Source organism: Nyctibius grandis, chromosome 16 (genome assembly GCF_013368605.1).
Source record: "Nyctibius grandis isolate bNycGra1 chromosome 16, bNycGra1.pri, whole genome shotgun sequence".
Lineage (NCBI taxonomy): Eukaryota > Metazoa > Chordata > Aves > Nyctibiiformes > Nyctibiidae > Nyctibius > Nyctibius grandis.
In genome coordinates this window covers 11,854,267-11,869,211 of record NC_090673.1, presented here as the reverse complement: position 1 = coordinate 11,869,211, position 14,945 = coordinate 11,854,267, and the positions used below count along the sequence as shown (strand labels likewise).

The following is a 14,945-nucleotide window of genomic DNA, read 5'->3' as shown; positions in this document are numbered from 1 at the left end:
TGATGGGATGCACCTGCGGGTGCTGAGGGAGCTGGCGGAAGTCATTGCTAGGCCACTCTCCATCATCTTTACTAAGTCGTGGGCGACGGGAGAGGTGCCTGAGGACTAGAGGAAAGCGAATGTCACTCCAGTCTTCAAAAAGGGCAAGAAGGAGGACCCGGGTAACTATAGACCGGTCAGCCTCACCTCCATCCCTGGAAAGGTGATGGAACAACTTGTTCTTGGTGCTGTCTCTAGGCACATCAAGGATAGGGGGATCATTAGGGGCACTCAGCATGGCTTCACCAAGGGGAAGTCATGCTTAACCAACTTGATAGCCTTTTATGAGGACATAACCCGATGGATAGATGATGGTAAAGCTGCGGATGTGGTCTATCTCGATTTCAGTAAAGCGTTTGACACGGTCTCCCACAGCATCCTCGCAGCTAAACTGAGGAAGTGTGGTCTGGATGATCGGGTAGTGAGGTGGATTGTGAACTGGCTGAAGGAAAGAAGCCATAGAGTGGTGGTCAATGGGAAAGAGTCCAGTTGGAGGCCTGTGTCTAGCGGAGTCCCTCAAGGGTTGGTACTGGGACCAGTTCTATTCAATATATTCATTAATGACTTGGATGAGGAAATAGAGTGCACTGTCAGCAAGTTCGCTGATGACACAAAACTGGGAGGAGTGGCTGACACAACGGAAGGCTGCGCAGCCATTCAGAGAGACCTGGACAGGCTGGAGAGTTGGGCGGGGAGAAACTTAATGAAATATAACAAGGGCAAGTGTAGAGTCCTGCACCTGGGCAAGAACAACCCCATGTACGAGTACAAGTTGGGGACAGACCTGTTGGAGAACAGCATATGGGAAAGGGACCTGGGGGTCCTAGTGGACAGCAGGATGACCATGAGCCAGCAGTGTGCCCTTGTGGCCAAGAAGGCCAATGGCATCCTGGGGTGTATTAGAAGGGGTGTGGTTAGCAGGTCGAGAGAGGTTCTCCTCCCCCTCTACTCTGCCCTGGTGAGGCCGCATCTGGAATATTGTGTCCAGTTCTGGGCCCCTCAGTTCAAGAAGGACAGGGAACTGCTAGAGAGAGTCCAGCGCAGAGCCACGAAGATGATTAAGGGAGTGGAACATCTCCCTTATGAGGAGAGGCTGAGGGAGCTGGGTCTCTTTAGCTTAGAGGAGACTGAGGGGTGACCTCATTAATGTTTATAAATATGTAAAGGGCAAGTGTCATGAGGAGGATGGAGCCAGGCTCTTCTCAGTGACATCCCTTGACAGGACAAGGGGCAATGGGTGCAAGCTGGAACACAGGAGGTTCCACATAAATATGAGGAAAAACTTCTTTACGGTGAGGGTGACCGAACACTGGAACAGGCTGCCCAGAGAGGTTTTGGAGTCTTCTTTGGAGACATTCAAAACCTGCCTGGATGCGTTCCTGTGTGATATGGTCTAGGCAATCCTGCTCTGGCAGGGGGATTGGACTAGATGATCTTTCAAGGTCCCTTCCAATCCCTAACATTCTGTGAGTCTGTGAGTCTCTTGTGTGAGCTCCGTCGATGCAGAGCATGCCTTTGTATTGGTTCAGGAAGCACTGGCAAGGATGTGAGGAGCAACACAGGTGAGAATTTCTGCTTGTCTTCAGCACTGGCCACAGGCTCAGCTGCTAACGCCTCCCTTAGCTTGAAACCTTTCCATTTCCTTAGCCAGTGTAGCCAGTTTCTTTCTAGCCTTGCCACCCTTGGTACCCTACTGCCTTTCCAGTCTCGGCAGCTCTGTGTTCTGCTGCTTTTCTCTCCTTGATCTCCACCCCCTCCCCACAGCTTTTGCCTTGAGGTGAGCTGTCTGCTTGCTTCTTCTCCCAGCGATGTGGAGCCATCTTCCCTGCTCCTTATTGCTTGTTTGTGCTCTTTCCCTGCCCATTCCTTGCAGGCCCTAAAAGAAGAGCTTTCTGCCAGACAGGACTGTCTCCATTTCCTGCAGCAGCAGCGCAGCCAGCAGGAAGAGAAGTGCAGGAAGCTGCAGCAAAGGGTTGAGCAACTGGAGGAGGAATGCAAGACGTCCAGCAGCCACCAGCAGCACCTGCAGTCTCTGGTAGATGCACTGAGAAGGTGAGTATTTCCTCCTTCTCCTGCGTTCCTGAGGCAATCTGCTTCCAGTTGTGGGCATTCCGAGGTGTTATGGGCACAGAACTCGCCTGCCCTACCACGTGTATGCCTCCGTTTGGCACTTTAGCATCCTCCTGTCACTGCTTTTCATGCTCTACTGTGAATCCTAAGGCTGTCTTGGAGATTGAGAGCGATGTTGGAATACCAGACGCCTCCCTGTCGACATGGTGCTTCTCTGAATTGTGTTCTTTGGGTGGCCTTCCCTAGCCACTGCTTCTCCCTGAATGAAGGCAAAAGCCTGCCTTCCTTTCTCTTTCCCTCGTCAGTTACCTTGTGAGGGGAAGAGCAAGTTCTTCCTTACCGTGCTCCCCACAACTCCATCCTGGAATGATGAAAAGGGGATCTGTGACTCTTCAGGCCTCTTCATTTTTCTAACTGAGCCTTGTCTCTGCAGTGACTGTGCAAACCTCGAGAAAACCAGGGAAGAGCTACAGCAACAGCTTGAAGTAACAGAGCGAGAAGCCTCACGTCTGCGTCAAAGTAACGCTGAACTGCAGCTGAAGGAAGATTCAGCCCAGGGGGAAAAGGTGGAGCAGCAAGAGATGACAGAGAGGGCGCGTCATGACCAGAAGCTCCTGTGAGTGTTAAAGCTTTCTCTGGGCAGGGGTGGGCATTGCTGGACTTCAGGAGGCCCACCGTAAAAGAATGAATTTTGCATGCTCATCGCTTGTAGCGTAGAAGGGTGAAGGGAGCACATGGGCAGGTCTGGCTGCTTGCTGACATACAGCATAGCTGCCTCCTTGTACTTTCTTCATGGCCCTTTAAAAAAATCATGCCAAACCTGATCAGAGTATTTGATGATGGGCATAAGCTGAAACAAGAGAGGTTTAGACTGGATTTCAGAAGAACAAGAAATTGAACCACGAGGCAATCATGCAGTAGAACCGGTGGCTCGGAGAGGTTGTGCAGATTCCACCCCTGACAATTTGGAAGACCCAAGTGGGTAGAGCCTTGAGCAAGCTGGACTGATCCCATCGCCGACCCCAGCTGCTTTGAGCTGAAGATTGGGCTAGAGGCCCCCTGGGGTCCCTGCCAGCCTGACCCATCCTGTGATCCTATGATTATTGGATTGGCAATTCATACACATCTCCTCCCCACACAGATTGCAGGCTCTTCCATCATTTCACTGCTGAAGGCAAGAGTAATTGTGGGAATATTAATCTGGACTTACAAAGTCCATCTTACCCAAAGAAGGACTTTGGAAAGTCTTGTGTGCAATGGATGAAAAAGAAGGGAGAGAGAAGTAACAGGCAGGAAGCTGCTGAGAGTACCAGAACTTTTTGGAAACGTCCTGTGATTTCTGGATACTTGTTTTACTTGCTCAATGACAACCGTTTCACCTACATGAATGACAAAGAGTGATGCAGGTCTAGTCAGGAAATTGGAGCATTCTTTAGGTGTAACTAGAAAGCTGTTGGAAATCATTCAGACTGCCGTATCTGGGACATAGGATGTACTCTTGGTTTTGGAAATGAGAATGGTTTTACATTAAAAACTTGTTTGTTGTTCCCCTTGTCCTAGGCTGAAGGACTTAGCTGCACTTGAAGGAAAACTTTCATTATTACAGAGTGAGTTGGTAGTCATGAGAGAGACAGTGAAGGAATTGCACCTTCAGAGGGATCTGCTGAAGCAAGAGAAACAGGAGCTTACCATGGCCCTGGAGAAGGTATGGTCACCTCACTCCTAGGCAGCACTTGTGGGAGAGGGAGCTGTGATAGCACGACCAGCACAGATGCTGATTCCGGCAGTAGAAGACAGGGACAATGTTGTTCTCCTTCTCGGAGAGTGGTGATCAGACCACCCAGGCTCTTTGGGGTAGTTAGTGCCCCCGTGCTTATTGGGAGCGCTGAAGTGGGAGTATGTGAGAGACACGCGGGGGATGTGGAGTTGCTGCTTGAAGTCGGGGATTTTCCTGCCTCTGTTGTCATGTTGCTCTTTTGTCTCTTCAGGCAGAGCAGTCAGTAGCAGAGTTGACAGGGACTAAGCAGCAGCTGAGTGCTGAAGCAGCTGATCTGCATGTTGCAGCAGTGAAGATGAGCACTGTCAATGAAGCCCTTGCATTGGATAAAGTGCAACTGAACAAACTTGTGCTACAGGTGAGCAGAGTTGCCAGAGATCTTGCCAGCTGCTTTTCTCCAGCTGCTGCTTCTTCTGAGACTTCTTGCCTTCCAACAGTATGACTGACTGAATATGGAAATGTTGTTCCTTTTTCTGTCCAAGATAAAACTTCTACATAGTAAACCTTCCTGTATTTTCTTTCCTCCGTGCTTCTGTGATTGTAGCTGGAGCAAGAGAACAATGTCCTATCAGGCAAAGTGGACGAGATGGAGAGAGCAAGGATCTTTGACCAGGAGAAGCTGACCTTGTGTGAAAGAAGAAATGAAGAGCTCTGTGCAGAGAAAGCCCACCTGGAGCAGCTGCTGTGAAGAAAGCAGAGGAGCAAGAGGAGGGGCTGCAGGTAGAGCTGAGGATACTGGCAGAGGAGAAGGCAGAAACCCAAGAGAAACTCAGTCAGGTGAGACCAAAACCCTGGTGCTTCTGGGTGGGCTTTTGGCTGCTTGGCTCAGTGGAGCTGTGTGTGTTGGATTCTGCAGCGTTTTTGTCAAGGAGACACTTGGTGGTGCTGGAGGTCAGCAGGCTTTGTTTGCTTCTTTTTGGAACCGTGTTGATGGCTTGCAGAGCTGTTCTGCAGTTCTGTGAGTTGTGCTCTGCTTCTACAGATTCCTTTAACCCACCTGTCTGTGTTGGCCTCTTGTTTGGCTTTTGATAAGCTGCAAAGAGATGATTGTGTTGTCCATGAATCTGAGGAGACTACTACTCTCCCATGTGGCAAAGAAAACGAACTGTGTAGCTCTGAATCCTTTTTCTGAGACACAAAACCCAGGGCTGCATGTTTCTATTTCTGCTTGTTGTGTGAAGCCTGCAACTTTCAAAACTCCATTTGTTTGAGCCTAGAGAGCGGGACAAAGCTGCAAGTCAATGTCTGCTGTCTTGTGCTGCTAAGAATAGGAATGACACCTTGAAATTGTTGAAATTGTATTTTAAGACATACATGCAACTTTGTGGCTGAAAATCTGGAAAAGGAGCTGGGGTTGTTGGTCAAGAGCTGTCTGAATATCAGCTGGTGGTGTGCCCAGGAGGCCAAGATGGCCAACAGCATCCTGCTTTGTATGAGAAATAGTGTGGCCAGCAGGACGAGGGAAGTGATTGTCCCCCTGTACTCGTCACTGGTGAGGCTGTACCTCAAATCCTGTGTTCAGTTTTGGGCCCACCACTACAAGAAAGTCATTGAGGTGCTGGAGCGAGTCCAGAGAAGGGCAGCGATGCTGGTGAAGGGTCTAGAGCACAAGTGTGATGAGGAGCAGTGAAGGGAACTGGGGTTGTTTAGTCTGGAGAAAAGGAGGCTGAGGGGAGACCTTATCACTCTCTACAACTACCTGAAAGGAGGTGGTAGTCAGTCTCTTCTCCCAAGTAACAAGTGACAGGACGAGAGGAAACGGCCTCAAGTTGCACCAGGGGAGGTTTAGATTGGAGATCAGGAAAAATTTCTTCCCTGAAAGGGTTGTCAAGGATCGAAACAGGCTGCCCAGGGAAGTGGTGGAGTCACCATCCCTGGAGGGATTTAAAAGACATGTGGATGTAGCACTTAGGGACATGGTTTAGTGGTGGACGTGGCAGTGTTAGGTTAACAGTTGGACTTGATGATCTTGAAGGCCTTTTCCAACCTGGAAAAGATTCGATGCTTCTGTGAGTTGTTAGAGCCTCTTTAGGCTTTGAGGAAGCAGATAAGAAATAGGTGATGACACAAGACACTTCACTCTGGATTTCAGTACCCTGGAAAAAGAGCTTGGGAGAATCAAGTGACTGGAGGAGACTAGGGAGTTTGCCATCATTTAAATGTCAGTTTCATAATGTACACTCTTGGGTACTATGGGATAACTTTGAGGGAACTGTTTGTTTCTGATGGTCTGTTCTCTGTTAGATAGTCTTGTTTTGGAGCACATACCCAGCTGAAGAAAAAAGCTAAAAACTCACAGTTAATCTTCAAGCTTGAACACCAGCAAGGTGTATTAGGCAACTCCTTTGTGTAAGACAAGGCAACAGTATCGTTGACACGAACGACTGTACAAACAGAGTCTACCATCGCTTTGGCCACATCAGCCAGATTTTCATAAATCCCTGAATGACACTGCTCACCACAAGGGCTGTTTCCCTGCCAAGCATCACCTCATTGCATCCAACTGCTTTACACACTGGAGTAGGTAAAACTTTGAGCTTTTTTTTTTTTCTGCAAGGAGAAACCATGTGTATTTTCACTTTCTTCAGCAAGCAAAGTTGCTTTTGCAAACCTTTCCTGCACATTGCCATCACTGGAATAGATTCTGAGAGCATTTTAGTTTGCAAGGTGGCAGTTCTGGGAAATGCAGTATTTTGGGCTGAAAACATGTAGTCTGGGGTAGGTGTGTTTGTTGTGCCTGGACCTAGGCAACCCAGGAGGGCCGTACACATCACTTTCAAGTTAACACTCCCCGTGCCTCTTGGCAGTCCATGGTATTAGTGCCGGGTAACAATCCCTGCACCTTTTGGCAGCCCAGGGTATCAGTGCGGTATGCAGCACTAAACTTTCAGCCCACAGTACAGGAGCTCTTTTTTCTCTGGCTGATTGGGAAGTGGCACTCTCTGGCTCTTCACAGAACTCCAGAGAAAGGACTCTTAACTGTATTTTGTCCCGCTTTCAGGTTTACCACCAGCAAGAGTCAGCCAGCAGTGGTCTGGAGCAGTTGCGCCAGGAGTCCTCTCGCCAAGGGCAAGCGCTGGCCAAGGTGTCCGAAGAGCAGGAATTGCTGGTGCGTGAGAAGGCTGCCCTAGAGGTGCGACTGGCAGCCGTGGAGCGGGTCCGAGAAGGCCTTTCAGAGCAGCTGGCAGAGGCCAGGTAGACGCTGAGAGGACACCTGTCTCTCCTTTCAGAAATAAGCAATCAGAAATATGTGCTTGTTCTCCTTCTTGAAGATACATCCTCCACTGTCCATCAAAGTAGTGAAATCCTACTGTTGTGGGGTTTATTGTTGTACCACTCAGGTGCCCCTTTCCCCTGACGGATGTTTTCCTGAATGCAGCCCTGTATTAGTGAGGCAGTGCTGTGTATCGTAGGAACCTGGCATGGATGTAACAATTTTCATCGTCAGTACTACAGCTTCCCTTTTAAAGAGTGACAAGTCATTTGGGCTACTGCCTACTTAGTTAGCAAGGCTTAAGGAAAGGTGGCGAGTTTTTCTCTTGAACTCCCAACAGTTTAAACTGAAGGATACCTGTCTCTCCTTTCAGGTAGTCCTTGTTCAGATAAAATGTACTTCAGGTTTCTTACAAATGCTGCTACAAGCATGAGGTTTTACTATATCATCTGATGCATTTCTTTAGTCCCTTTTAAACGTTGGGAGTCTGGAAAATGACCTACCTCTACCTACACTATGAACAGCATTACAAAGTCACGAGTCAGCCAGGGCAATACTTTTATTCTGTCCCCCTGCAGAGCAACTTGGAAGTGCTGATGAGATAAGGGCTGTGAGCAGAGGCTGGACTTTTGCTTGCTGGCACAGACTCTGTGGGCACAGCTACCCGTGTGTCATAGATCAGGCAACAGCAATTTAAGATCTCAGTGGCTGTTGAGATCAAATTCGGCTGGGCTTTCTGTGTTGTGCTAGGTCAGAAGGAAAGCCTGGCCATTGCCTCGGAGGGGCCTGCATTGCTATTTTAAACGGTAGAAATATGCTTGCTGTATATGAGTTTCCATGCAACCCATTTTCCATACTCAGGGGTAGGGATGTTGAACCACTTCTTACTGGAATAGCTCCCTGTGGGTGACAGGAGCTCATTTCTCTCCGTCTTCACAACGTGCAGGTCAGTGAAGGAGACCCTGGAATCCAGCCTGTTTGAGGCTCAGCAGCGCTTATCTCAGCTGGAGATCGTCCGCAGCCAGCTTGAAATGCAACTTCACACAGTGACGGAGGCCAAGGATGTTGTACAAGGTGACAGCCCCATGGACTTTGTTTCCGGTGATCCCCCTGCCTCGGAAAAATGGTATAAAAAGAGCTCTCTGTCTGCAGTGCTGCTGAGGAGTGAAGGAGCTGCAGGCAGATCCCTCCTACACTGAAATTCCAATGGCTTAAGGTCAGTGAAGTCAGAACCACTGTTTGTGTAAACTCTGAATCTTGCATTTCTCGTGTTTGCAGGGGAAGTGAAGTGCCTTCGATGTGAGCTGGAAGCAGAGAGATCTCTAGTGACGCAGGACCGGGAAAACATGGCACAAGAGCTCTTGCGGATGGAACGGCAGTATGAAAATACCCTCCGACTTTGGGAAACTGATCACGACGTGGAGATAAACAAACTCCTTCAAGACCTGGTAGGAAAGAATACGCTTCTGAATTCTTGAAGCAAGCTTTGTGGGCTGGCTTGAGAAGAATAATAGCCTGGGCATGTCAAATGGCAGCAACCATCTGTCACAGGCCACACATTGCTAGGCCAGGCAGCAGAGCCAATGGCTCGTACTTGAAGGCCCATGAAGACCCACAGCACCATGCTGGGACAGTAAACGCAGCCACAGATTCCATGTGGGCCTGAGACTAGTTCATGAGACAGAAGGTTGGGTGGTCCCCACCCAAAGCCTGGCAGCAAAGGGGTAGGGTCTTACCAGACTCTGAGTATAGAGAGGAATCCTGAGGAGAGAGGTGCTAGGAGCCAGGCAGCCATCCGAGAGGGGAATATAACATCTCCTTTTCTTAATGGTTGGACTCAATGACCTCAAAGGTGTTTTTCAACCCAAATGATTCTATGATTCTTCCACGTGGTGACCCTTCTTTTAAGTTCCATGATAGGACATGATTTACGGAGGGCACAAAGCCACTACTGCGCACTGTTGAGGTTGGGGTTTATGGGAGGGATGAAGCTTCACACTTTTTTTTGAGGAGCTTGGCTGGGACTTCTTGTGGAAGTCTTTTCCTCCATTCCTCAGGCAAACGAGCGGGAAGGGCACCATTCAGAGCTGCAGAAGATGCTGGAACGATGGGAAAAGCAGAAGGCAGAGACAGAAGCGGAGCATGAGAAGCAGCTGATAGATATGAAGCAGAAAGTTGCTGCCATGCAAGTTCAACAGGAAGAGGAACGAACTAGAGTCGAAAATGCCAAGCAAGAGGTACAGACTGTGACAGGAGAATTTGTGTGTTTTTATGCAAGGCTAGAGCTGTGGGAGATGGCTGGGCATGGGGCTGTGTGGAGCATGCCCTACATGTTTTCTCCATTGGATTTGGTGAGGTGAAAGGCGAGCAGGGCTATCTGTGGGATGAGGAATGAGACCTCTCATAGGAAGCCAGGCAGAAACGTCACCTTCCAGTTGAGATTTTTGTGCTGCTATTGTGTTCTGGTTTCTTTAAGACTTAGCTCAGGGTGTCTTCACAGTTCCCTTAACGGTCCTCTTTTGATATTTACTGCTGTGTGCTTATAGGCTTGACTACATTTAAGAGCAAACTGAGTTTGTAGGAATGAATCCCCACGAGGATGGGGTTTTTGTTTGGTGGGGATGGAGTGGTGTGTCAGGATTGTTGGCAAAAGACTCCTCTGAAATATTTCTGAGCAGTGAAACAGGGGTGTTTGCTGGGCTGTGTTTCAAGTCACTTGCTGGTAAGCTATTTTGTGCCCAGATCTCCTGTGCCAAAGCAACCCTGTCATCCACTGAGAGTCCTCCTTGTGTCCTACCCAAAGTCCTCTTTATGCAGACTGCCTAGGGACAGCAGTACCCCCAACTGTGTCTACAGGTATGGAAATGACAGGGCAGCGCTCAGAGATGACAGCGTGTCTCTGTAATGTCAGTACTTTCCCAGAGTCTACTGAATACCTTAAGACTGCATAATTTTCACCAAACCCCCCTTAGAATACATGAGGCTTCTGAAGGAGCTGCGCTTCGGCCCTGTGGCAGCCTTGCATTTTCTCTACTGCTGACAAGGAGCAAAAGTCACTAGTGAAAGACAAGCAGGACACAGCAGAAGATGAGGGATACCCTCAGCCGCAAGGCGAGACACTTGAGAACCCCCACACGTTTTCCTGTTAGATGACTGAGAGTGTGTTGGAGATTCACTCCCAGATGGGCCGTGGATGGACCATGTTTATACTGTCAGTCTCACTTAGGAAGCTGTGTCTCAAGTGGGCAGATAATGACCTAGGAGACCAGCAGCATAGCGCTTTGGGAACGCGTGAGCCCATCAGTCTTTGAAGTCTTGCCACACAAACTTTGTGTGGGGAGTTTAGAGCCATCTTGTCTTCATTTCTGGGCAGGTCCTGCTAGAAAAGGAGAGTGAGAAGAATGCGTTATTAGAGACGCTGCTCCGGACACAGGGAGAGCTAAGAGAAGCCTGCCAGCAGCTAGAGCAGCTCAGGCAGGAGGTGAAAGCGCAGCAGGAGAACGGGCAGGTAAGTCTGACTAGTGGGGTAGGTTGATGTCCTGCTTTTGTGGGGATAACATTTATAGAGTCACTTTTCTGTTACATCTTGTTTCAGTGTGTGGCCAGCCATGGTGACCAAGGCCATTAGCAGTTAAATGCAGGGCAGCTGCCCCAGGCTGGCCCACAGGTGTGTCCCTAACACTAAGGTCAGGTTCACTATAAAAGGGGAAGCTTGGGGGGAGAGCTGGCGTCCTTTTTGCTCCGCTCTCTTCTCCCTTCCCTCTTTCTCCTTCTTCTCAATGATTGCTGTCCCTGGAGTGACTTGCCACATCTCTGAGGGCTAAGAATATTTTTATGTGTTTTGTATTAGCATTGATATTGGTTTCTTTATTTTATTAAATCTGTTTAAGTTTTAACCCACGAGTCTCCCTCCTTTTCCCAGTTCCCTTTCTTGGTTGGGGAGGGGACAGTGGATGAGAGAACAACTGCTTATTGTTTAGCCCCGGGTGTGGGCTAAACGGAGACAAATGTCCGGAAAGGATTCTAATGATGTTTCCTCTAAAGATATGGGAATATCTGTTGCCGTAAACATATGAGCTGCTTGGCCAAAGAACTCATGACTGCAGCCAGCAGGCTTGTGGGTCTGGACAGCTCTGGCCAGAGACCATTCACCTGCGACAATGTTTTCTGTCAAGCCCAGAACTACTGAAAGAACTGCAGAGCTTGCTGTTAAAATTAAATCAAGTGTAAAAGCTGGGGGAGGGGTAATTGGTTCTCTCCTGTCTAGGCAAGCTTAGCCAACGTGCCGTGGTGAGGGTTTGGCGTGGAAAGGAAAGGGCACGGTTGACCAGACCAATGTACTAAACTTAGTAGAATTTTACAACGATGGCTGACCAGCAGCTACACTCGTGGTGCTTAGGGGATGCTTTCAGGGATGTACATGTGTGAGGTACAGCTTTTCCGGTGTATTAAAAAGAATGGAATTCGTACTGTTGCCTGATCAGGTTAAAGGCTTCGTTGCACATTCAGGATGTACTTGTGCTGCAGTCCAAAAAGCACGGAGGCAAATTTGCGTGGATTTCTCCAAGGTGATCTGACTCAGGTTACTGCTGGTGGAACAGCTGCAGCAGCCTGTGCTGCACACTTGCCTGGGACCCTGACCGTACTTTTAGCATTACGTTAGTGTACAGGCCTATAAAAAATGCTACTAATAAAATACCATATTTATGCATTATACATTTATGCATTACTTGAGAAATATTACTCCTGGCCTGATGAGGATGATGCCAGGTATTGTGATCTGTTGCTGGGAAGCAGAGAAGCGACAAGGGCAGGAAGGCTGAAAACAACCGGAGATTTCAGTAGCATCCCTAGAGATGAGGTATGCAAGAGCCTTAGATCAGGTAATGCAGTTGCGTCCATAGAGATGGGTGCAGTGCTGATATCGAGAGTACATTGATAGATGCTGTCAGAGATTGCTTCAAGGAGCAGTTCATCAAGAAACCCCTGAGAGGGAGGTGGCTCTTACTAGGTTCAGAGCAGTGCACAGGGCTTGGCTGATAATGTGTAACAATGATGGAACATCATCACAGGCAGCAGAGAGCAAAACCAAAGTATTTTATGACTGCAGGCATCCATGGTTCACCCACATCTTGCATATTGTTTGGTTGTCCAAGGACAGTGAGTAGAACTAGAGACAGGAGAATATACAGTGAAGGTCAAAGAGGATGACCAAAGATGTTAAACAGCTTCCCCAAGAGGAACATGTAAATGTGGAAGTCTTCATGATGGAGAAGAAATGGCTGAGAGAGAGGGAGCTGGAAATACTACAGGCTTTTGTAAAAGTATTGAGTAGCTGAATAGGAAATGAATGTTTCCGGTCTCTCTCAAAACCAGAATGGGGGACACTGAACCAAACCATCAGGAAGCATGTCCAGAAGAAACCGCTGCATTCCTCCAAGGTGATGTGGAGGAGGGCCCCTAGGAAGAGAGCGTGGTGTTTTGGCCTGTAGTCGAGGAGGAGAAGAAGGAACTTGGCACTGTCCTTTCCTGGGTCCGGTCACTCTCCCCACGATGTGTTGATTCTGGCTCTCCTAACCTTTATGTGGCACCAGCTCACACAGTCTCCTCTCTGAATACCCAGCAGGCTGTTGCAGAAGGGGAGCAGCTCCCATGGCTCTCGGAGAAGAGACTCCTGTTGCAGCAGCTGGAATGTCTGCAGCAGGCAGTTGCAAGGGTGGAACACGAGAAGACAGAGCTGAAGCAACTCAATGCTGAGCTCAGGAGGACTCTTGAGGAGGTAAAACAGGCTTGGGCTGCCTCTGCAAAGCCTCACGGTCCTCTGGAACACAACACATTTCCACAGACAGCACTTTGGAGTCCTCTGCTTCTTTCCTTCCCTCTTCTCCTCTGTTCCCTGTGGACACACACTTTTGTATTCTCTCTCTCTTCTGGCACCCCATTGCCTTGGCAAATGCACATTCACTCGGTACCACCCTTCGTGCCCCAATGTCCCCACACACATTTGACACTCTTGTGTCAGGAACTGTGTCCTCTTGCTCTTTCTCTTCCATAGTCTACTTCGAGTGCTTTTTGCCCCCAGCGTTCTCTGGTGCAATTAACAGTCTCTGAGCAGACATCTCCTCGCCATGATGTCCCAAGGTCCTTTTGCTCCTTGTTCGGTGGCAGGTTTCTGTGAGCCTTTCTCCTATCCAACGTGCAGGTGGAACGTGAACAGAGGAGACTGAGGAGATGTTGCCGTGGCCAGTCGCTGCCAGGTGCCTGCTGATGTTCTCTGTCTGGCCAGCACAAGATCCCTGCTTCTAGAGAGGTGAGAACAGAATCTTACTTGGTGGCAGGAGGCTCTGGCCCTACGGAGCAACGATGGCAGATGCCAGTGGCAGCAGCCCCCCAGTATAGACCTAATAGAAGTCGAATGTAGACCATGGCCCTGGCCAGACTGGAGCCCAAAAAGAAATCCTTGTGTTTTCTTCACAGGAGGAGTCTCACGCTCGCTGCAGTCTCATGGGGCTGCGTTTGTTGTGTTGGCGTTTTGAAACATTTCCTAGTGACAGTGATGGTTTAATTTTTTTTGTTTAATAAAAGAAACGTTGCGGGTACGAAAACGCAAGTGGTGGGTGAATACGTGGCTTAGGAAGAGATGGTGCTAGTTTTTTACTTGCACAAGTAAGCTGTTAGGAGCTGTTGTCTGATTTAACCTGTTGCGTTCATAGCCGTTGCCTGGGATGAGAGAGGGAAATGGAGGTGTTCCCAAAATGAAGGGGTGGAGGGTGCACGCCAGGGAGTGAAGGTGGGGCAAGAGAGGGGGGTTTTTTTCCCTCCCCCCTTCCTTCCCTCCCTCCTTCCCCCACTTCCTCCCTTCTTTCCTTCCCCCCTTCTAATGTCTCTCTCTTCCCTTGCTTAGAGGCAGGCTGGCAAGGCCGTGGAGCCAGGTGTGCGGCCTTGTCTGGGAACATGTAGTCAGAGCCAAATAGATAAACACGCTCCCTTAGTTCCTCCTTGAGCCCTGCCCAGGGCTTTGGGTGGCATCTAACGGAGTGAAACCAGACTTTTCCGCATTTGAAGTTCTGTCAGCTTGTTTATTCCATAGTATGAAAGCTGGACCCTCTTACAGCGACTTTGGAGAGCTCACCTACGCGTGGCCGCACTGCGCAGGACCTCCCGATTGCCAGGAAAGGCTCTCCAAATCCTCGCTGCAACCGGGGCTCCCCAGCGACTGCGGGTCTGGGTGATGATAAAGCATTAAGGCAATTGGTGATGAATCTTTCTTACTCACTGTGCGTAATTCTGTGGAGGAATGATTAGGTGCGTTACCTTGCTGGGTTTTGTTCTTGCTGTACAATTTTCCCTTATTATTTTATTGCTGCTTCCTTTCTTTCTCTTTTGCTGCTTTAAACTAAAGTAAAAGTAAGCTTATCTTTTAAACCCGGTGTCTGTGTGCTTTGTGCTGAGCCCGTCCGCTGGCAGAACAGAGGGACAGCTCGGGTGTTCTCCAAAGGGCGTCAGCCCCAAACCGCAGAGCGGCCAAAGCCGGAGGCACCGGCTGGGCTGGGGGGGATGTGAAAGCGAGAGCCAGGGGCTCCGTGCAGCAGCTTCGCCCTTCGCAGCTCCCCGGCCTCGGCACGGGCAGCGTCTGTCCGGTGTCCTTCAGGGGCGCGGGGGCCGTTGGCAGAGGGCGAGGCGGCAGCGAGGACCGTCCCGTCCCGCCCCGGGGGAGAGCGGGAGCCCCAGCCCCGCCCCGCCTGCCGCCTCGGCCGGCTCCGGGCCGCGCTGCCCGGCGGGGCGGTGCCGGGGCGGTGCCGGGGCGGTGCGTTCCCCGCAGCCCCCCAGGGCGGGTTTGGTTCC

The 14,945-nt window shown here is 49.7% G+C and overlaps 1 protein-coding gene across 1 annotated transcript; it reads left to right on the top strand.

The window, feature by feature from the left end:
* Window positions 1-1,539: 1,539 nt before the first annotated feature.
* LOC137671017 (centrosome-associated protein CEP250-like) lies at window positions 1,540-11,394 on the top strand. The gene is made up of 14 exons (XM_068414236.1): window positions 1,540-1,601; window positions 1,804-1,816; window positions 1,913-2,091; window positions 2,543-2,725; window positions 3,670-3,814; window positions 4,098-4,244; window positions 4,431-4,515; window positions 4,566-4,663; window positions 6,888-7,081; window positions 8,047-8,279; window positions 8,379-8,548; window positions 9,158-9,337; window positions 10,474-10,608; window positions 11,368-11,394. The coding sequence occupies exons 1-14, from the start codon at window positions 1,540-1,542 to the stop codon at window positions 11,392-11,394; spliced, it is 1,851 nt and encodes a 616-aa protein (XP_068270337.1).
* Window positions 11,395-14,945: the final 3,551 nt, after the last annotated feature.